The sequence below is a fragment of the Petromyzon marinus genome, unplaced genomic scaffold (genome assembly GCF_048934315.1).
Source record: "Petromyzon marinus isolate PM22_M1 ecotype Great Lakes invasive population unplaced genomic scaffold, UKy_Petmar_22M1.pri1.0 PM_Scaffold_138, whole genome shotgun sequence".
In the NCBI taxonomy this organism is placed as follows: domain Eukaryota; kingdom Metazoa; phylum Chordata; class Hyperoartia; order Petromyzontiformes; family Petromyzontidae; genus Petromyzon; species Petromyzon marinus.
In genome coordinates, this window is record NW_027423100.1 from 157465 (window position 1) to 181910 (window position 24446).

The 24446-nt window shown below is 54.7% G+C and overlaps 1 protein-coding gene across 2 annotated transcripts in view; it reads right to left on the reverse strand.

Annotated features, from left to right (window-relative positions):
- Positions 1–24446, reverse strand: part of LOC142922665 (elongation factor 1-alpha 2) — a 65840-nt gene that overhangs the window by 8560 nt on the left and 32834 nt on the right. For both annotated transcript variants that reach the window (XM_076063499.1, XM_076063498.1), the window contains 4 exons: positions 20816–21112; positions 15965–16115; positions 7514–7696; positions 523–596 (listed from right to left, as the gene is read on the reverse strand). In XM_076063499.1, coding sequence (XP_075919614.1) covers positions 523–596; positions 7514–7696; positions 15965–16115; positions 20816–21112 — 705 coding nt within the window. The remainder of the gene's footprint in view (positions 1–522; positions 597–7513; positions 7697–15964; positions 16116–20815; positions 21113–24446) is intronic.

Consider the following 24446-nt stretch of genomic DNA (forward strand, 5'->3'; position numbering starts at 1 on the left):
TGTAAGTGTGTAAGTGAGTGTGTAAGTGAGTGTGTAAGTGAGTGTGTAAGTAAGAGTGTAAGTGAGTGTGTAAGTGTGTAAGTGAGTGTGTAAGTGTGTAAGTAAGAGTGTAAGTGAGTGTGTAAGTGTGTAAGTAAGTGTGTAAGTGAGTGTGTAAGTGAGTGTGTAAGTGAGTGTGTAAGTAAGAGTGTAAGTGAGTGTGTAAGTGTGTAAGTGAGTGTGTAAGTGTGTAAGTAAGTGTGTAAGTGTGTGTGTAAGTGTGTAAGTGTGTAAGTGAGTGTGTAAGTGTGTAAGTGAGTGTGTAAGTGTGTAAGTAAGTGTGTACGTGTGTGTGAGTGTGTAAGTGAGTGTGTAAGTGTGTAAGTAAGTGTGTAAGTGTGTAAGTAAGTGTGTAAGTGTGTAAGTGAGTGTGAGTGTGTAAGTGAGTGTGTAAGTGTGTAAGTAAGTGTGTAAGTGTGTAAGTAAGTGTGTAAGTGTGTAAGTGAGTGTGTGTGTGAGTGTGTAAGTGTGTAAGTGTGCAACCTGTGCTGTGAAGTTTGCGGCCTCCATGGGGGGGTCGTTCTTGCTGTCACCTGTCACGTTACCTCGCCTCACGTCTACAGCACAACACACACAGCACACACTTACTTACTTATACACTTACTTATACACTTACTTACTCACACACTCACTCACTTACACACTCACTCACTTACACACACACTTACACACTTACTTATACACTTACTTACACACTTACTCACACACTCACTTACACACTCACTTACACACTTACGCACTCACCTACACACTTACACACTCACTTACACTCTTACTTACACACTTACTTACACACTGACTTACATACTCACTCACTTACACACTCACTTACACACTCACTTACACACTCACCACACACTCACTTACACACTCACTTACACACTCACCACACACTCACTTACACACTCACTCACTTACACACTCACTTACACACTTACTCATACACACTCACACACTCACTTACACACTCACTTACACACTCACTTACACACTCACCACACACTCACTTACACACTCACTTACACACTCACCACACACTCACTTACACACTCACTCACTTACACACTCACACACTCACTTACACACTCACTCACTTACACACTCACTTACACACTCACTTACACACTCACTCACTTACACACTCACTGTGTCACACACAGTGATACACACACGGGCAACTCTGTCGTGGACAGTGCTGTGGGGGGAGGTCCAATTCCGATTGGCTCCTCCCCTCATGGCGTCTGTGACCACCACAGGGGCTAAACGGGGGCTCTGGACGGGTGCGAGGGGCTGGTAACCCCTCCACCTTCAATTAATTAATTACCATTAATTACCACTAAACCACGAGGAATATGTAACTAATACGCTTGTGCCGGAGGCCCCGGGGGGCCAGGCGTCTATGACGTCTCCTGGCCAAACCCCATTTGGCGGAGCCAGGAGATTGAATCTCTACCCTCGGGGCTCCTCCAGAAACAACAAAAAGCCACTACGTGTGGCCACGTGGAATGTTCGAACGCTCACTGTGGAGGAGAGGCTGCCACTCCTCTGTCCGCAGCTGGACCGGTACCGCCTGGATCTCTGTGGCATTCAGGAGGTCGGGTGGACCGGTTCTGGCTCCTGCCACCATGAGGGGTGGACAGTCCTCTACACGGGGCAGCAGACTGCCAAACAACAGGGTGTGGCTCTTCTTCTGAACAAAATGATGAATGGGGGCGTGGGAGCGTGGCGGTGAGGTGTGGGAAGCTGTAAGCTCCAGGCTACTTTGGGCTCGCCTTCCCATCAACTGGAGGCGGGGAATGGTGGTCGTGGTTACTTATGCCCCCACCGAAGATGAACATCCGTGGAGGGATGCAAGGAAGGCCGATGAGTCAGATGCCTTCTATGATCTCCTGTCACAGGTGCTGGTAAAGTGGCCCCTCGGGATAGAGTCATCATGTTGGGTGACTTCAATGCCCGAGTTGGTCACGATGCTGGCACCTGGTCTGGAGTGACTGGAGGGCATGGGCCAGATCAGCTCAATTTTGTGCAGTTCATGGGCTTGTAATTACCAACACGCTGTTCCGGCATTGGCACATCCACACAACATCATGGATGCATGCCGGGTCCAAGCAAGAACATCTGCTGGACTACATAGTGACGGACCAGCGGATGCGAGCCCATGTCCTTGACACCAGGACCTACCGTGGAGCTGATCTGCCCTCTGACCATCGACTAGTCATCTGTAAGATGCGCCTGCCATTCTTCCACTCCGGTGGTGGGTGTACACCCAGGACCCCATTCCAACCGAAAGTGGCCTGGTCTCAGCTATCGGATGAAAGTTGCAAGCGAGAATTTCATCATCGCTTGCGGCTGGTATTGGCATCGTCCCCGACTCCTCCTGATGTCGAGGGTAAATGGGCGAGGTTTAGGACTGTGACTCCCCAGAGACCCTGGCTGACAGAGGAGGTGTTCAGGATGGTTGAGAAAAAGCGACAGGCCCACTGTTATCGGCTACAGAATCCCACGTCAGAGAATGAGGAGGCTTACCGCAGCCTTCGCTCGGAGGTTCGGAGAGCCGTGAGGCGCTGCAAGGATGGGTGGTGGTCGCGGGTTGCTGAGGAGATGGAGTCTGCCTCAGTGGCCGTGATCACAAATCTCTATTTAACTCCATCAAAAAAGTAACCTGCAGCGCCACACCTATTACCATCATTCGGGGAAAAAACGGTGATCCAATCTCCGACCCCCAGGAACAGGTTTGCAGATTTGCTGAGCATTTCTGTGAGGTCCTGGGGGAGGGAAAATCCCTCAGCCAGAAAAACATCGTGGCACAAAGTGAGGATGACCCTGCTGAGGCTGCGGTGCCTCAAATATTGGAAGTCACCCCCTGTGAGTGGCTGGCTGAGGTGCCATCTGTTGAAGAAGTACTGAAGGCGATCCGGAGTCTGAGACCAGGAAAGGCAGCGGGCAGAGATGATCTCCCAAGCGAAATGCTGAGGGAGGGTGGCGTTTGTGCACAGACTGCCCTATATGACATCATAACAACAGTCTGGACCACTGGATGGGTTCCGTAGGATTGGAAGGATGCCCTGGTGGTCCCCCTTATTAAGAAGGGGGACCGCACAGACTGTAACAACTACAGGGACATCTCACTCCTCAGTGTGCCGGGAAAGGTCCTGGCAAGGATTATTCAACATTGCCTTGCCAGGCACGCTGAGGAGAGGCTTGCGGAGACCCAATGCGGTTTCAGAAAAGGGCGGTCCTGCACAGATGCCATATTTTCTGTCCGTCTGCTACATCAGAGGTGTAGGGAATTCCAACAAGACCTACATCTCTGCTTTATTGACCTGGTCAAGGCCTATGATACCATCAGTAGGCCTGGGCTCTGGGTTGTTCTTCGTGCTTTTGGAGTACCTGACCCTCTGCTCACGATCATAAAGGACCTTCATGATGGTGAGCGGGCCCGGGTAAAACTACGTGGCCAGGAGTCAGAGCCATTCCCTGTACACCTTGGGGTGTGACAGGGATGTCCTCTGGCTCCCACATTATTTAACATCTATTTCGACCACGTAGTTCGTGAAGCCTTCAATAGCTGTACCGGGGCATTCTCCATATGGTACAGATATAATGGGAGGCTGATCGATGCCTGGGTGCGGTCAAGGGATGGCTCCCTATTGCTCAACCACGTTATGTATGCTGATGATTTAGTGATAGCTGCTCATTCAGAGGAGGAGTTGGAGACGCTGCTGCTGAGACTGGAGCGTGCCACTAAGAGGTGGGGCCTTACCATCAGCCCCACCAAAACTAAGCACCTGCCTGGGTATTTTGTACCATCGGACACTCCACCCCCACAACTCCCAATTGGTAATGGGGCAGTTGTGGAGCGAGTGGAGAGTTTCCCATACCTGGGCAGTGTGCTTATGACCGGCTCCAGTTTAACAGCAGAGGTCTCACTCCGAATCAGTCGAGCGGCAATATATTTTCATCGGTTGCGTAACGCTGTGTGGAAGCTACCTGGTCTGTCGCTCCGCACTAAGCTTCAGGTCATCTAGGCCATGGTCATTCCCTCCCTTCTCTATGCTTGCGAAACGTGGACCCCCATAATGGAACATCTTCGCCGGTTAGAAACATTTAGGCTGGCCTGCCTACGATCCATCCTGGGTTTAACCAGACTGGATTGTGTGAGGAGCTCACAAATCCTTGAAAGATCTGAGCAAGGTCCCATCGGTGAGCTCCTCCGGCGGGCAAGGCTGCGATGGCTGGGTCATGTAGCCCGCATGCCCAGCCAACGCATGCCGAAACAGTTTTTGTTTGGCCGGATTGAGGGGGCTAAGCGGGCGCGGCACGGGCTAGAGAAGAGATGGAGTGATGTGGTACAGGAGGACGTGGAGCTGAGTGGACTTGCCGATGACTGCTTCCAGCGGTGTCAAGATCGGCCTCTGTGGAGGAGGCTCGTGAAGGATGCTACTGGGCAGTTGGAGGTAGTCGCCCTCCAACAACAACGGAGGGCGGAGGAGCGATGCTCACAACAACGAGCGGAGCGCCGGGTGGCTAAAGCACAGCAGGTTGGCACAGTAGGGGGCACAGGTGGTGCATCAGCCAGTCATCTCAGTCAGTCGACCCGTGGCACCTGGGTCTGCCCCGTGACCTCCTGCCAGCGGGCGTTCGACACTTCACGTGGCCCCAGGGTGCACATAGCCTGGCACAAGTGTCGTGGTGACGTCACCGCCACTTAGTGGTGAATGGCGGTTGTTGTTGTGTCACTGTGGGTATGTATCACTGTGTGTATCTATCACTGTGTATGTATCAATGTGTGTGTATGTATCACTGTGTGTGTATCACTGTGTATCACTGTGTATGTATCACTGTATGTATCACTGTGTGTATAACTGTGTGTATCACTGTGTATGTATCACTGTGTGTGTATGTATCACTGTGTATCACCGTGTGTGTATCACTGTGTGTGTATCACTGTGTGTATCACTGTTTGTATCACTGTTTGTGTATCACTGTGTGTATCACTGTATGTGTATCACTGTATGTATCACTGTGTGTACCACTGTGTGTGTATCACTGTGTATGTATCACTGTGTGTCTATCACTGTGTGTATCTATCACTGTGTGTGTGTATCACTATATGTATCACTGTGTGTGTGTATCACTGTGTGTATCACTGTGTGTATCACTGTGTGTATCACTGTATGTGTATCACTGTATGTATCACTGTGTGTACTACTGTGTGTGTATCACTGTATGTATCACTGTGTGTATGTATCACTGTGTGTATGTATTACTGTGTGTGTATTACTGTGTGTATCACTGTGTGTATGTATCACTGTGTGTGTATCACTGTGTGTGTATTACTGTGTGTATCACTGTGTGTGTGTATCACTGTGTGTGTATCACTGTATGTATCACTGTGTGTATGTATCACTGTGTGTATGTATCACTGTGTGTGTATTACTGTGTGTATCACTGTGTGTATCACTGTATGTGTATCACTGTATGTATCACTGTATGTATCACTGTATGTGTATCACTGTATGTATCACTGTGTGTATCACCGTGTGTGTATCACTGTATGTATCACTGTGTGTATGTATCACTGTGTGTATGTATCACTGTGTGTGTATTACTGTGTGTATCACTGTGTGTGTGTATCACTGTGTGTGTATCACTGTGTGTATGTATCACTGTGTGTGTGTATCACTGTATGTATCACTGTGTGTATCACTGTGTGTGTGTATTACTGTGTGTATCACTGTGTGTGTATCACTGTGTGTGTGTATCACTGTGTGTGTGTATCACTGTGTGTATCACTGTATGTGTATCACTGTGTGTGTGTATCACTGTGTGTATGTATCACTGTGTATGTATCACTGTGTGTGTATGTATCACTGTGTGTATGTATCACTGTGTGTATCACTGTGTATCACTGTGTATGTATCACTGTGTGTATGTATCACTGTATGTATCACTGTGTGTGTATCACTGTGTGTATCACTGTGTGTATGTATCACTGTGTGTATGTATTACTGTGTGTATGTATCACTCTGTGTGTATCGCTGTGTGTATGTATCACTGTATGTATCACTGTGTGTGTATCACTGTGTGTATCACTGTGTGTATGTATCACTGTGTGTATGTATCACTGTGTGTATCACTGTGTGTATGTATCACTGTGTGTATCACTGTGTGTATCTATCACTGTGTATGTATCACTGTGTGTGTGTATCACTGTATGTATCATGTGTGTATGTATCACTGTGTGTGTATCACTGTGTGTGTATCACTGTGTGTATGTATCACTGTATGTATCACTGTGTGTATGTATCACTGTATGTATCACTGTGTGTATGTATCACTGTGTGTATCACTGTGTGTATGTATCACTGTGTGTATCACTGTGTGTATGTATCACTGTATGTATCACTGTGTGTGTATCACTGTATGTATCACTGTGTGTATCACTGTGTATGTATCACTGTGTGTATGTATCACTGTATGTATCACTGTGTGTATGTATCACTGTGTGTATCACTGTGTGTGTCACTGTGTGTATCACTGTGTGTATCACTGTGTGTGTGTATCACTGTGTGTGTATCACTGTGTGTATCACTCTGTGTGTATCACTGTGTGTGTATGTATCACTGTGTGTATCACTGTGTATATCTTTGTCTTTGTATATCTTTGTCTTTGTATCACTGTGTGTATCACTGTGTGTGTGTATCACTGTGTATATGTATCACTCTGTGTGTATCACTGTGTGTATGTATCACTGTGTGTATCACTGTGTATGTATCACTGTGTGTATCACTGTGTATGTATCACTGTGTGCATCACTGTGTATATATCACTGTGTGTATGTATCACTGTGTGTATGTATCACTGTGTGTGTATCACTGTATGTATCACTGTGTGTGTCACTGTGCGTATGTATCACTGTGTGTATGTATCACTGTGTGTATCACTGTGTGTGTGTATCACTGTGTGTATCACTGTGTGTGTCACTGTGCGTATGTATCACTGTGTGTATGTATCACTGTGTGTATCACTGTGTGTGTGTATCACTGTGTGTGTCACTGTGCGTATGTATCACTGTGTGTGTGTATCACTGTGTGTGTATCACTGTGTATGTATCACTGTGTGTATCACTGTGTGTGTCACTGTGTGTATGTATCACTGTGTGTGTGTATCACTGTGTGTGTATCACTGTGTATGTATCACTGTGTGTATCACTGTGTGTGTGTATCACTGTGTGTGTATCACTGTGTGTGTCACTGTGTGTGTATCACTGTGTGTGTATCACTGTGTGTATCACTGTGTGTGTGTGTCACTGTGTGTGTGTGTATCACTCTGTGTATCACTGTGTGTGTATCACTGTGTGTATCACTGTGTGTGTCACTGTGTGTATCACTGTGTATATGTATCACTGTGTGTGTATCACTGTGTATATCACTGTGTATCACTGTGTATGTATCACTGTGTGTGTATGCACCCTTGACGGAGACGTTCTTGACGTTGAATCCGACGTTGTCCCCCGGCAGGGCCTCTGTGAGCGCCTCGTGGTGCATCTCCACAGACTTCACCTCCGTGGTGATGTTCACCGGAGCGAAGGTCACCACCATGCCCGGCTTGAGCACTCCGGTCTCCACGCGGCCCACGGGCACCGTGCCGATGCCTGGACACAACAACAACAACAAACAACAACAATAAACAACAACAACAATAAACAATAAACAACAACAATAAACAACAACAACAAACAATAAACAACAACAATAAACAATAAACAACAACAACCTCAACAATAAACAACAACAAACAATAAACAACAACAACCATAAACAACAACAACAAACAACAACAACAATAAACAACAACAAACAACAACCTCAACAATAAACAACAACAATAAACAACAACAACCATAAACAACAACAACAATAAACAATAAACAACAACAACCTCAACAATAAACAACAACAACAACAATAAACAATAAACAACAACAACCTCAACAATAAACAACAACAACCTCAACAATAAACAACAACAACAATAAACAATAAACAACAACAACCTCAACAATAAACAACAACAACAAACAACAACAACAAACAACAACAAACAACAACCAGCAACGACAATAAACAACAACAACCACGCACTCATCCACTAACTCACCCCACGTCTCTCTCCCCGTGTCTCTATCCCCGTGTCTCTCCCCCCATGTCTCTCTCCCCGTGTCTCTCTCCCCGTGTCTCTCTCCCCGCGTCTCTCTCCCCGTGTCTCTCCCCCCATGTCTCTCTCCCCGTGTCTCTCTCCCCGTGTCTCTCTCCCCGCGTCTCTCTCCCCGTGTCTCTCCCCCCATGTCTCTCTCCCCGTGTCTCTCCCCCCATGTCTCTCTCCCCGTGTCTCTCTCCCCGTGTCTCTCCCCCCGTGTCTCTCTCCCCGTGTCTCTCTCCCCGTGTCTCTCTCCCCGCGTCTCTCCCCCCGCGTGTCTCTCTCCCCGTGTCTCTCTCCCCGTGTCTCTCTCCCCGTGTCTCTCCCCCCGTGTCTCTCTCCCCATGTCTCTCTCCCCGTGTCTCTCTCCCCGCGTCTCTCTCCCCGCGTCTCTCTCCCCGCGTCTCTCTCCCCGCGTCTCTCTCCCCGCGTCTCTCTCCCCGCGTCTCTCTCCCCGCGTCTCTCCCCCCATGTCTCTCTCCCTGTGTCTCTCCCCCCATGTCTCTCTCCCCGTGTCTCTCTCCCCGTGTCTCTCTCCCCGTGTCTCTCTCCCCGCGTCTCTCTCCCCGCGTCTCTCTCCCCGCGTGTCTCTCTCCCCGCGTCTCTCTCCCCGCGTCTCTCTCCCCGTGTCTCTCCCCCCGCGTGTCTCTCTCCCCGCGTCTCTCTCCCCGCGTCTCTCTCCCCGCGTCTCTCCCCCCGCGTCTCTCTCCCCGCGTCTCTCTCCCCGCGTCTCTCTCCCCGCGTCTCTCTCCCCGCGTCTCTCTCCCCGTGTCTCTCCCCCCCCGTGTCTCTCTCCCCGCGTCTCTCTCCCCGCGTCTCTCCCCCCGTGTCTCTCTCCCCGCGTCTCTCTCCCCGCGTCTCTCTCCCCGCGTCTCTCTCCCCGCGTCTCTCTCCCCGTGTCTCTCTCCCCGTGTCTCTCCCCCCATGTCTCTCTCCCCGCGTCTCTCCCCCCGTGTCTCTCCCCCCATGTCTCTCTCGCCGCGTCTCTCCCCCCGCGTGTCTCTCCCCCCGCGTGTCTCTCTCCCCGTGTCTCTCTCCCCGCGTCTCTCTCCCCGCGTCTCTCTCCCCGCGTCTCTCTCCCCGCGTCTCTCTCCCCGTGTCTCACTCCCCACGTCTCTCTCCCCGTGTCTCTCCCCCCGTGTCTCTCTCCCCGTGTCTCTCTCCCCGTGTCTCTCCCCCCATGTCTCTCTCCCCGTGTCTCTCCCCCCATGTCTCTCTCCCCGTGTCTCTCTCCCCGTGTCTCTCCCCCCGTGTCTCTCTCCCCGTGTCTCTCTCCCCGTGTCTCTCTCCCAGCATCTCTCCCCCCGCGTGTCTCTCTCCCCGTGTCTCTCTCCCCGTGTCTCTCCCCCCGTGTCTCTCTCCCCGTGTCTCTCTCCCCGTGTCTCTCTCCCCGCGTCTCTCTCCCCGCATCTCTCTCCCCGCGTCTCTCTCCCCGCGTCTCTCTCCCCGCGTCTCTCTCCCCGCGTCTCTCCCCCCATGTCTCTCTCCCCGTGTCTCTCCCCCCATGTCTCTCTCCCCGTGTCTCTCTCCCCGTGTCTATCCCCCCATGTCTCTCTCCCCGCGTCTCTCCCCCTGTGTCTCTCCCCCCATGTCTCTCTCCCCGCGTCTCTCCCCCCGCGTGTCTCTCTCCCCGTGTCTCTCTCCCCGTGTCTCTCTCCCCGTGTCTCTCTCCCCGCGTCTCTCTCCCCGCGTCTCTCTCCCCGCGTGTCTCTCTCCCCGCGTCTCTCTCCCCGCGTCTCTCTCCCCGTGTCTCTCCCCCCGCGTGTCTCTCTCCCCGCGTCTCTCTCCCCGCGTCTCTCTCCCCGCGTCTCTCCACCCGCGTCTCTCTCCCCGCGTCTCTCTCCCCGCGTCTCTCTCCCCGCGTCTCTCTCCCCGAGTCTCTCTCCCCGCGTCTCTCTCCCCGCGTCTCTCTCCCCGCGTCTCTCTCCCCGCGTCTCTCTCCCCGCGTCTCTCTCCCCGTGTCTCTCTCCCCGTGTCTCTCCCCCCATGTCTCTCTCCCCGCGTCTCTCCCCCCGTGTCTCTCCCCCCATGTCTCTCTCCCCGCGTCTCTCCCCCCGCGTGTCTCTCCCCCCGCGTGTCTCTCTCCCCGTGTCTCTCTCCCCGCGTCTCTCTCCCCGCGTCTCTCTCCCCGCGTCTCTCTCCCCACGTCTCTCTCCCCGTGTCTCTCTCCCCGCGTCTCTCTCCCCGCATCTCTCTCCCCGCGTCTCTCTCCCCGCGTCTCTCTCCCCGCGTCTCTCTCCCCGCGTCTCTCCCCCCATGTCTCTCTCCCCGTGTCTCTCCCCCCATGTCTCTCTCCCCGTGTCTCTCTCCCCGTGTCTATCCCCCCATGTCTCTCTCCCCGCGTCTCTCCCCCTGTGTCTCTCCCCCCATGTCTCTCTCCCCGCGTCTCTCCCCCCGCGTGTCTCTCTCCCCGTGTCTCTCTCCCCGTGTCTCTCTCCCCGTGTCTCTCTCCCCGCGTCTCTCTCCCCGCGTCTCTCTCCCCGCGTGTCTCTCTCCCCGCGTCTCTCTCCCCGCGTCTCTCTCCCCGTGTCTCTCCCCCCGCGTGTCTCTCTCCCCGCGTCTCTCTCCCCGCGTCTCTCTCCCCGCGTCTCTCCCCCCGCGTCTCTCTCCCCGCGTCTCTCTCCCCGCGTCTCTCTCCCCGCGTCTCTCTCCCCGCGTCTCTCTCCCCGCGTCTCTCTCCCCGCGTCTCTCTCCCCGCGTCTCTCTCCCCGCGTCTCTCTCCCCGTGTCTCTCCCCCCGCGTGTCTCTCTCCCCGCGTCTCTCTCCCCGCGTCTCTCTCCCCGCGTCTCTCCCCCCGCGTCTCTCTCCCCGCGTCTCTCTCCCCGCGTCTCTCTCCCCGCGTCTCTCTCCCCGCGTCTCTCTCCCCGCGTCTCTCTCCCCGCGTCTCTCTCCCCGCGTCTCTCTCCCCGCGTCTCTCTCCCCGCGTCTCTCTCCCCGTGTCTCTCTCCCCGTGTCTCTCCCCCCATGTCTCTCTCCCCGCGTCTCTCCCCCCGTGTCTCTCCCCCCATGTCTCTCTCCCCGCGTCTCTCCCCCCGCGTGTCTCTCCCCCCGCGTGTCTCTCTCCCCGTGTCTCTCTCCCCGCGTCTCTCTCCCCGCGTCTCTCTCCCCGCGTCTCTCTCCCCACGTCTCTCTCCCCGTGTCTCTCTCCCCGCGTCTCTCTCCCCGCATCTCTCTCCCCGCGTCTCTCTCCCCGCGTCTCTCTCCCCGCGTCTCTCTCCCCGTGTCTCTCTCCCCGTGTCTCTCTCCCCGCGTCTCTCTCCCCGCGTCTCTCCCCCCGTGTCTCTCTCCCCGCGTCTCTCTCCCCGCGTCTCTCTCCCCGCGTCTCTCTCCCCGCGTCTCTCTCCCCGTGTCTCTCTCCCCGTGTCTCTCCCCCCATGTCTCTCTCCCCGCGTCTCTCCCCCCGTGTCTCTCCCCCCATGTCTCTCTCCCCGCGTCTCTCCCCCCGCGTGTCTCTCCCCCCGCGTGTCTCTCTCCCCGTGTCTCTCTCCCCGCGTCTCTCTCCCCGCGTCTCTCTCCCCGCGTCTCTCTCCCCACGTCTCTCTCCCCGTGTCTCTCTCCCCGCGTCTCTCTCCCCGCATCTCTCTCCCCGCGTCTCTCTCCCCGCGTCTCTCTCCCCGCGTCTCTCTCCCCGCGTCTCTCCCCCCATGTCTCTCTCCCCGTGTCTCTCCCCCCATGTCTCTCTCCCCGTGTCTCTCTCCCCGTGTCTATCCCCCCATGTCTCTCTCCCCGCGTCTCTCCCCCTGTGTCTCTCCCCCCATGTCTCTCTCCCCGCGTCTCTCCCCCCGCGTGTCTCTCTCCCCGTGTCTCTCTCCCCGTGTCTCTCTCCCCGTGTCTCTCTCCCCGCGTCTCTCTCCCCGCGTCTCTCTCCCCGCGTGTCTCTCTCCCCGCGTCTCTCTCCCCGCGTCTCTCTCCCCGTGTCTCTCCCCCCGCGTGTCTCTCTCCCCGCGTCTCTCTCCCCGCGTCTCTCTCCCCGCGTCTCTCCCCCCGCGTCTCTCTCCCCGCGTCTCTCTCCCCGCGTCTCTCTCCCCGCGTCTCTCTCCCCGCGTCTCTCTCCCCGCGTCTCTCTCCCCGCGTCTCTCTCCCCGCGTCTCTCTCCCCGCGTCTCTCTCCCCGCGTCTCTCTCCCCGTGTCTCTCTCCCCGTGTCTCTCCCCCCATGTCTCTCTCCCCGCGTCTCTCCCCCCGTGTCTCTCCCCCCATGTCTCTCTCCCCGCGTCTCTCCCCCCGCGTGTCTCTCCCCCCGCGTGTCTCTCTCCCCGTGTCTCTCTCCCCGCGTCTCTCTCCCCGCGTCTCTCTCCCCGCGTCTCTCTCCCCACGTCTCTCTCCCCGTGTCTCTCTCCCCGCGTCTCTCTCCCCGCGTCTCTCTCCCCGCGTGTCTCTCTCCCCGCGTCTCTCTCCCCGCGTCTCTCTCCCCGTGTCTCTCCCCCCGCGTGTCTCTCTCCCCGCGTCTCTCTCCCCGCGTCTCTCTCCCCGCGTCTCTCCCCCCGCGTCTCTCTCCCCGCGTCTCTCTCCCCGCGTCTCTCTCCCCGCGTCTCTCTCCCCGCGTCTCTCTCCCCGCGTCTCTCTCCCCGCGTCTCTCTCCCCGCGTCTCTCTCCCCGCGTCTCTCTCCCCGCGTCTCTCTCCCCGTGTCTCTCTCCCCGTGTCTCTCCCCCCATGTCTCTCTCCCCGCGTCTCTCCCCCCGTGTCTCTCCCCCCATGTCTCTCTCCCCGCGTCTCTCCCCCCGCGTGTCTCTCCCCCCGCGTGTCTCTCTCCCCGTGTCTCTCTCCCCGCGTCTCTCTCCCCGCGTCTCTCTCCCCGCGTCTCTCTCCCCACGTCTCTCTCCCCGTGTCTCTCTCCCCGCGTCTCTCTCCCCGCGTCTCTCTCCCCGCGTCTCTCTCCCCGTGTCTCTCTCCCCACGTCTCTCTCCCCGTGTCTCTCCCCCCGCGTCTCTCTCCCCGCGTCTCTCTCCCCGCGTCTCTCTCCCCGCGTCTCTCTCCCCGCGTCTCTCTCCCCGCGTCTCTCTCCCCGTATCTCTCTCCCCGCGTCTCTCTCCCCGCGTCTCTCTCCCCGCGTCTCTCTCCCCGTGTCTCTTTCCCCGTGTCTCTCTCCCCGTGTCTCTCTCCCCGTGTCTCTCTCCCCGTGTCTCTCTCCCCGCGTCTCTCCCCCCGCGTCTCTCCCCCCGCGTGTCTCTCTCCCCGTGTCTCTCTCCCCGTGTCTCTCTCCCCGTGTCTCTCTCCCCGTGTCTCTTTCCCCGCGTCTCTCTCCCCGTGTCTCTCTCCCCGTGTCTCTCTCCCCGTGTCTCTCTCCCCGTGTCTCTCTCCCCGCGTCTCTCCCCCCGCGTGTCTCTCTCCCCGTGTCTCTCTCCCCGTGTCTCTCTCCCCGTGTCTCTCCCCCCGTGTCTCTCCCCCCGCGTCTCTCTCCCCGCGTCTCTCTCCCCGCGTCTCTCTCCCCGCGTCTCTCTCCCCGCGTGTCTCTCCCCGTGTCTCTCTTCCCGTGTCTCTCTCCCCGTGTCTCTATCCCCGTGTCTCTCTCCCCGTGTCTCTCTCCCCGTGTCTCTCTCCCCGTGTCTCTCTCCCCGCGTCTCTCCCCCCGCGTCTCTCCCCCCGCGTGTCTCTCTCCCCGTGTCTCTCTCCCCGTGTCTCTCTCCCCGTGTCTCTCTCCCCGTGTCTCTTTCCCCGTGTCTCTTTCCCCGTGTCTCTCTCCCCGCGTCTCTCTCCCCGCGTGTCTCTCCCCGTGTCTCTCTTCCCGTGTCTCTCTCCCCGTGTCTCTATCCCCGTGTCTCTCTCCCCGTGTCTCTCTCCCCGTGTCTCTCTCCCCGTGTCTCTCTCCCCGCGTCTCTCCCCCCGCGTCTCTCCCCCCGCGTGTCTCTCTCCCCGTGTCTCTCTCCCCGTGTCTCTCTCCCCGTGTCTCTCTCCCCGTGTCTCTTTCCCCGTGTCTCTTTCCCCGTGTCTCTCTCCCCGTGTCTCTCTCCCCGTGTCTCTCTCCCCGTGTCTCTCTCCCCGTGTCTCCCTCCCCGTGTCTCCCCGTGTCTCTTTCCCCGTGTCTCCCCGTGTCTCTCTCCCCGTGTCTCTCTCCCCGTGTCTCCCCGTGTCTCTCTCCCCGTGTCTCTCTCCCAGTGTCTCTCTCCCCGTGTCTCTCTCCCCGTGTCTCTCTCCCCGTGTCTCCCCGTGTCTCCCTGTGTCTCTCTCCCCGTGTCTCTCTCCCCGTGTCTCCCTCCCCGTGTCTCTCTCCCCGTGTCTCCCTCCCCGTGTCTCTCCCCGCGTGTCTCTCTCCCCGTGTCTCTCTCCCCGTGTCTCTCTCCCCGTGTCTCTCTCCCCGTGTCTCTCTCCCCGTGTCTCTCTCCCCGTGTCTCCCTCCCCGTGTCTCCCCGTGTCTCTTTCCCCGTGTCTCCTCGTGTCTCTCTCCCCGTGTCTCTATCCCCGTGTCTCTCTCCCCGTGTCTCTCTCCCCGTGTCTCCCCGTGTCTCTCTCCCCGTGTCTCTCTCCCCGTGTCTCCCTCCCCGTGTCTCTCTCCCCGTGTCTCCCTCCCCGTGTCTCCCCGCGTCTCTCTCCCCGTGTCTCCCCGCGTCTCTCTCCCCGTGTCTCTCTCCCCACGTCTCTCTCCCCGTGTCTCCCCGCGTCTCTCTCCACGCGTCTCTCTCCCCGTCTCTCCCCGTGTCTCCCCGTGTCTCTCTCCCCGTGTCTCTCCCCCCGTGTCTCTCTCCCCGTGTCTCCCTCCCCGTGTCTCCCCGTGTCTCTCTCCCCGTGTCTCCGCGTCTCTCTCCCCGTGTCTCTCTCCCCGTGTCTCCCCGTGTCTCTCTCCCCGTGTCTCTCTCCCCGTGTCTCCCTCCCCGTGTCTCTCCGTGTCTCCCTCCCCGTGTCTCCCCGCGTCTCCCTCCCCGTGTCTCCCCGTGTCTCTCTCCCCGTGTCTCTCTCCCCGTGTCTCTCTCCCCGTGTCTCTCCCCCCGTGTCTCCCTCCCCGTGTCTCCCTCCCCGTGTCTCCGCGTGTCTCCCCGCGTCTCTCCGTGTCTCTCTCCCCGTGTCTCTCTCCCCGTCTCTCCCCGTGTCTCTCTCCCTGTGTCTCTCTCTCCGTGTCTCTCACCCCGTGTCTCTCTCCCCGTGTCTCTCTCCCTGTGTCTCTCTCTCCGTGTCTCTCTCTCCGTGTCTCTCTCCCCGTGTCTCTCTCCCCGTGTCTCTCTCCCCGTGTCTCCCCGTGTCTCTCCCCCGTGTCTCCCCGTGTCTCCCCGTATCTCTCCGTGTCTCCCCGTGTCTCCCTCCCCGTGTCTCCCCGTGTCTCTCTCCCCGTGTCTCCCCGCGTCTCTCTCCCCGTCTCTCCCCGTGTCTCTCTCCCCGTGTCTCTCTCCCCGTGTCTCTCTCCCTGTGTCTCTCTCTCCGTGTCTCTCTCCCCGTGTCTCTCTCCCCGTGTCTCTCTCCCCGTGTCACCCCGTGTCTCTCCCCCGTGTCTCCCCGTGTCTCCCCGTGTCTCTCCGTGTCTCCCCGTGTCTCCCTCCCCGTGTCTCCCCGTGTCTCTCTCCCCGTGTCTCCCCGCGTCTCTCTCCCCGTCTCTCCCCGTGTCTCCCCATGTCTCTCTCCCCGTGTCTCTCCCCCCGCGTCTCTCTCCCCGCGTCTCTCTCCCCGCGTCTCCCTCCCCGTGTCTCCCCGCGTCTCTCCGTGTCTCTCTCTCCCCGTGTCTCTCTCCCCGTGTCTCTCTCCCCGTGTCTCTCTCCCCGTGCCTCTCTCCCCGTCTCTCTCCCCGTGTCCCTCACCGCCGATCTTGTAGACGTCTTGTAAAGGCAGCCGCAGGGGCTTGTCCGTGGGTCGAGAGGGAGGCAGAATGCTGTCCAGCGCCTCCAGCAGAGTCACTCCCACAGAGTTGCCCTCCTTGCGCTCGACCTTCCAGCCCTTGAACCACGGCATCTGTGGGGTTCAGCGTTTAGTGGGGCAACCCGGAACGGTGGCCAGGGTAGCACACACACACACCACACTCATCATACACACATCATACATCATACACACATCATACACACCACTCACCACACACATCATACACACATCATACACACCACTCACCACACACATCATACACACACATCATACATACACACACCACACACACCACACACTACACATCATACACACATCATACACACATACATACACATCATACACACATCATACATACATCATACACACATCATACATACACACCATACACACCGCACACACACATACACACACCACACACACACCATACACATCATACACACATCATACATACACACCATACACACCACACACACACACATACACACACCACACACACAGCACACCATACACACACATCATACACCACACTCACCACACACACCACACACCATACATCATACACACATCATACACACACATCATACACACACACATCATACACACACATCATACACACACACACATCATACACACATCATACACACACAACACACACACCAAACATACACACACACCACACACACACCACACACACATCACACACACACACCACACACAAACCATACACACACCACACACACACCACACACACCACACACACCACACACCATACATCATACACAACTATACACACATCATACACACACCATACACACCACACACACACATACACACACCACACACACACCACACACACACCATACACATCATACACACATCATACACACACACCATACACATCATACACACACCATACACACATCATACACACACACATCATACACACATCATACACACATCATACACATCATACACACCACACACACATCATACACACACCACACATACACACATCATACACACATCATACACACACCATATACACACCACACACACACACACACACCATACACACATCATACACACACCATACACACACCACACACATCATACACACACATCATACACACATCATACACACACCACACACACACACCATAAACACCACACACACCACAAACACACCATTCACACCACACACACACACCACACACACACACATCACACACCATTCACACCACACACACACACACCACACACACCACACACACACCACACACCACACACACCACACACACACACCACACACCATTCACACCACACACACACACCACACACCATTCACACCACACACACATCATACACACACCATACACACCACACACACCATTCACACCACACACACACACGACACACACCATAAACACCACACACACACTACACACACCACAAACACCACACACACCACACACACCATAAACACCACACACACCATTCACGTGCTGTAGCCACCCGGCGCTCCGCTCGTTGTTGTGAGCGTCGCTCCTCCGCCCTCCGTTGTTGTTGGAGGGCGACTACCTCCAACTGCCCAGTAGCGTCCTTCACGAGCCTCCTCCACAGAGGCGAATCTTGACACCACTGGTACCAGTCATCGGCAAGTCCACTCAGCTCCACGTCCTCCTGTACCACATCACTCCATCTCTTCTCTAGCCGGTGCCGCGCCAGTTTAGCCCACTCGATCCGGCCGAACAAAATCTGTTTAGGCATGCAGTGGCTGGGCATGCGGGCTACATGACCCAGCCAACGCAGTCTTGCCTGCCGGAGGAGCTCACCGATGGGACTTTGCCCAGATCTTTCAAGGATTTGTGAGCTCCTCACACAATCCAGCCTGGTTAAACCCAGAATTGATCGTAGGCAGGCCAGCCTAAATGTTTCTAACTGGCGAAAATGTTCCATTTGGGGGGTCCACGTTTCGCAAGCAAAGAGAAGGGAGGGAATGACCGTGGCCGAGAAGACCTGAAGCTTAGTGCGGAGCGACAGACCAGGTAGCTTCCACACAGCGTTACGCAACCGATGAAAAGAAATTGCCGCTCGACTAATTCGGAGTGAGATCTCTGCTGTCAAACCGGAGCCGGTCATGAGCACACTGCCCAGGTATGGGAAACTCTCCACTCTCCCCACAACTGCCCCATCACCGATTGGGAGTTGTGGGAATGGAGTGCCCGATGGTACAAAATGCCCAGGAAGGTGCTTAGTTTTGGTGGGGCTGATGGTAAGGCCCCATCTATTAGTGGCACGCTCCAGTCTCAGCAGCAGCGTCTCCAACTCCTGCTCTGAATGAGCAGCTATTACCAAATCATCGGCATACATAACGTGGTTGACCAATAGGGAGCATCCCTTGACCGCACCCGGGCATCGATCAGCCTCCCATTGTATCTGTACCAAATGGAGATTCCACCGGTACAGCTATTGAAGGCTTCACGAACTACGTGGTCAAAATAGATGTTAAATAATGTGGGAGCCAGAGGACATCCCTGTCGCACGCCAAGGTGAACAGGGAATGGCTCGGACTCCCGGCCACGTAGTTTTACCTGGGCCCGCTCACCATCATGAAGGTCCTTAATGATCGTGAGCAGAGGGTCAGGTACTCCAAAAGCATGAAGAACAACCCAGAGCCCAGGCCTAGTGATGGTATCATAGGCCTTGACCAGGTCAATAAAGCAGAGATGTAGGTCTTGTTGGAATTCCCTACACCTCTGCTGTAGCAGACGGACAGAAAATATGGCATCCGTTCAGGATCGCCCTTTCCTGAAACCACATTGGGGCTCTGGAAGCCTCTCCTCAGCGTGCCGAGCAAGGCGATATTGAATAATCCTTGCCAGGACCTTTACCGGCACACTGAGGAGTGAGATGTCCCTGTAGTTGTTACAGTCTGTGCGGTCCCCCTTCTTAAAGAGGGGGACCACCAGGGCATCCTTACAATCCTGCGGAACCCGTCCAGTGGTCCAGACTGTGTTATGATGTCATGTAGGGCAGTCTGTGCACAAACGCCACCCTCCCTCAGCATTTCGCTTGGGAGACCATCTCTGCCCAGTGCCTTTCCTGGTCTCAGACTCTGGATCGCCTTTAGTACTTCCTCAACAGATGGTACCTCAGCCAGCCACTCACAGGGGATGACTTCTACCTCCAATATTTGAGGCATCGCAGCCTCAGCAGGGTCATTCCCACTTTGCCCCACGATGTTTTCCAATTCGAGGGATTTACCCTCCCCCAGGACTTCACAGAAATGCTCAGCAAATCTGCAAACCTGTTCCTGGCAGTCGGAGATTGGATCACCGTTTTTTCCCCTAATGATGGTAATAGGTGTGGCGCTGCAGGTTACTTTTTTGATGGAGTTAAATAGCGATTTGTGATCACGGGCCACTGAGGCCGACTCCATCTCCTCAGCAACCCGCGACCACCACCCATCCTTGCAGTGCCTCACGGATCTCCGAACCTACAAGTGAAGGCTGCGGTAAGCCTCCTCATTCTCTGACGTCGGATGCTGTAGCCGATTAGAGTGGGCCTGTCGCTTTTGCTCAGCCATCCTGAACACTTCCTCTGTCAGCCAGGGTCTCTGGGGAGGTCTGGACCACGTACACAAAGCAGCCATTGCAGCTGCCTGAGTCACAGTCCTAAACCTCGCCCATTTACCCTCGACATCAGGAGGAGTGGGGGACGATGCCAACCCCAGCCACAAGCGATGATGAAATTCTCGCTTGCAACTTTCATCAGATAAGTGAGACCAGATCACCTTAGGTTTGAATGGGGTCCTGGGTGTACACCCACCACCGGAGTGGAAGAATGGCAGGCGCATCTTACAGATGACAAGTCGATGGTCAGAGGGCAGATCAGCTCCATGGTAGGTCCTGTTGACAAGGACATGGGCCTGCATCCGCTGTTGCGTCACTATGTAGTCCAGCAGCTGTTCTTGCTTGGACCCGGCATGCATCCATGATGTTGTGTAGATGTGCCGATGCCGAAACAGTGTATCGTTAATTACAAGCCCATGGGCTGCACAAAAATCTAGCAGCCTCCTACCATTGTTAGTGAGCTGATCTGGCCCATGCCTTCCAATCAATCCAGACCAGGTGCCAGTATCATGACCAACTCGTGCATTGAAGTCACCCAGATGACTCTATCCTAAGGGGCCACTTTAGCCAGCATCTGTGACAGGAGGTCATAGAAGGCATCTGACTCATCGGCCTTGCATGCATCCCTCCACGGATGTTCGTCTTCGGTGGGGGCATAAGTAACCACGACCACCATTCCTCGCCTCCGGTTGATGGGAAGGCGAGCCCAAAGTAGCCTGGGGCTTACAGCTTCCCACACCTCACCGCCACGCTCCCACGCCCCCTTCATTCTTTTGTTCAGAAGAAGACCCACACCCTGTTGTTTGGCAGTCTGCTGCCCCGAGTAGAGGACTGTCCACCCCTCATGGTGGCAGGAGCCAGAACCGGTCCACCAGACCCCCTGAATGCCGCATAGATCCAGGCGGTACCGGTCCAGCTCCCGACAGAGGAGTGGCAGCCTCTCCTCTGCAGTGAGCGTTCGAACATTCCACGTGGCCACACGAAGTGGCTTTTTTGTTGTTTTTGGAGGAGCCCCGAGGGTAAAGATTCAATCTCCTGTCTCCGCTACACACATCGACACACGCACACACACATGTACACACACACACACACATGTACACACACACTGACACACACGTACACACACACACGTACACACGTACACACTGACACACTCACGTTGGGGCTGGCCTCCAGCATGTTGTCGCCGTGCCAGCCCGACACGGGCACGAAGGCCACGGAGCCGGTGTTGTATCCGATCTTCTTGATGTAGGCGCTCACTTCCTTGACGATCTCGTCGAAGCGCCGGTCGCTGTACGGGGGCTCCGTCGAGTCCATCTTGTTGACCCCCACGACCATCTGCTTCACCCCCAGCGTGTAGGCGAGCAGGGCGTGCTCGCGCGTCTGGCCGCTCTTCGAGATGCCCGCCTCGAACTCGCCCACGCCGGCAGCCACAATGAGCACGGCGCAGTCCGCCTGGGCCGGGGATGGGGATGGGGAGAGGAGGAGGAGGAGGAAGGGGGGTCGACCGTAGTGCAGTAGCAGCATAGCAGCATACCATAGCACTACACCATAGCAGCATACCATAGCAGCATACCATAGCAGCATACCATAGCACTACAATGTAGCACCATACCATAGCACCATAGCACTACGACGTAGCACCATACCATAGCACCATAGCACTACGATGTAGCACCATACCATAGCACCATAGCACTACACCATAGCACTACACCATAGCACTACACCATAGCACCACACCATACCATAGCACCATAGCACTACACCATAGCACTACACCATAGCACTACACCATAGCACTACAATGTAGCACCATACCATAGCACTACAATGTAGCACCATACCATAGCACTACAATGTAGCACCATACCATAGCACCATAGCACTACGACGTAGCACCATACCATAGCACCATAGCAGCATACCATAGCACCACACCATAGCACTACACCATAGCACCACACCATACCATAGCACCATAGCACTACACCATAGCACTACACCATAGCACCATACCATGGCACCATACCATAGCAGCATAGCATCATACCACACCACAGCACTACACCACAGTACTACAATGTAGCACTACACTATAGCACTACACCATAGCACCATACCATAGCAGCATACCATAGCACCATACCATAGCACCATACCATAGCACCATAGCACTACACTGTACCAGCATAGCACCATAGCACTACAATGTAGCACCATACCATAGCACTACACCATAGCACTACACCATAGCACTACACCATAGCACTACACCATAGCACTACACCATAGCACTACACCATAGCACCACACCATAGCACTACACCATAACACTACACCATAGCACCACACCATAGCACTACACCATAGCACTACACCATAGCACCATAACACTACACCATTGCACTACACCATAGCACTACAATGTAGCACCATACCATAGCACTACACCATAGCACTACAATGTAGCACCATACCATAGCACTACACCATAGCACTACAATGTAGCACCATACCATAGCACTACACCATAGCACTACAATGTAGCACCATACCATAGCACTACAACATAGCACCACACCATAGCACCACACCATAGCACCACACCATAGCACCACACCGTAGCACTACACCATAGCACTACACCATAGCACTACACCATAGCACTACACCATAGCACTACACCATAGCACTACAACATAGCACCACACCATAGCACTACACTATAGCACTACACCATAGCACTACACCATAGCACTACAACATAGCACCACACCATAGCACCACACCGTAGCACTACACCATAGCACTACACCATAGCACTACACCACAGCACTACAATGTAGCACTACACCATAGCACTACACCATAGCACTACACCATAGCTCTACACCATAGCACTACACCATAGCACTACACCATAGCACTACACCATAGCACCACACCATAGCACTACACCATAGCACTACAATGTAGCACTACACCATAGCACTACACCATAGCACTACACCATAGCACTACACCATAGCACTACACCATAGCACTACACCATAGCACCACACCATAGCACTACACCATATCACTACACCATAGCACTACACCATAGCACTACACCATAACACCACACCATAGCACTACACCATAGCACCACACCATAGCACTACAATGTAGCACTACACCATAGCACCATAGCACCACACTGTATCACAATACACTGTAGCACTACACTGTATCACAATGTACTGTAGCACCATACTGTATCACAATGTACTGTAACACCACACTGTATCACAATGCACTGTATCACCACACTATATCACAATACACTGTATCACCACACTGTACCACAATGCACTGTAGCACCACACTGTAACACAATACACTGTAGCACCACACTGTATCACAATGAACTGCAGCACCGCACTGTACCACAATGCACTGTATCACCACACTGTATCACAATACACTGCAGCACCACACTGTACCACAATGCACTGTATCACCACACTGTATCACAATACACTGTAGCACCACACTGTACCACAATACACTGCAGCACCACACTGTATCACAATGCACTGTAGCACCACACTGTACCACAATGCACTGTATCACCACACTGTATCACAATACACTGTAGCACCACACTGTATCACAATACACTGCATCACCACACTGTACCACAATGCACTGTAGCACCACACTGTATCACAATACACTGTATCACCACACTGTATCACAATGCACTGCAGCACCACACTGTATCACCACACTGTATCACAATGCACTGTAGCACCACACTGTATCACCACACTGTATCACCACACTATCACAATGCACTGCAGCACCACACTGTATCACCACACTGTATCACAATGCACTGTAGCACCACACTGTATCACCACACTGTACCACAATACACTGTAGCACTACACTGTATCACAATGTACTGTAGCACCACACTGTATCACAATGTACTGTAACACCACACTGTATCACAATGCACTGTATCACCACACTATATCACAATACACTGTATCACCACACTGTACCACAATGCACTGTAGCACCACACTGTAACACAATACACTGTAGCACCACACTGTATCACAATGCACTGCAGCACCGCACTGTACCACAATGCACTGTATCACCACACTGTATCACAATACACTGCAGCACCACACTGTACCACAATGCACTGTATCACCACACTGTATCACAATACACTGTAGCACCACACTGTATCACAATACACTGCAGCACCACACTGTATCACAATACACTGTAGCACCACACTGTACCACAATGCACTGTATCACCACACTGTATCACAATACACTGTAGCACCACACTGTATCACAATACACCGCATCACCACACTGTACCACAATGCACTGTAGCACCACACTGTATCACAATACACTGTATCACCACACTGTATCACAATGCACTGCAGCACCACACTGTATCACCACACTGTATCAGAATGTACTGTAGCACCACACTGTATCACCACACTGTATCACAATGCACTGCAGCACCACACTGTATCACCACACTGTATCACAATGCACTGTAGCACCACACTGTATCACCACACTGTATCACCACACTATCACAATGCACTGCAGCACCACACTGTATCACCACACTGTATCATAATGCACTGTAGCACCACACTGTATCACCACACTGTACCACAATGCACTGTAGCACCACACTGTACCACCACACTGTATCACAATACACTGTAGCACCACACTGTATCACCACACTGTATAAC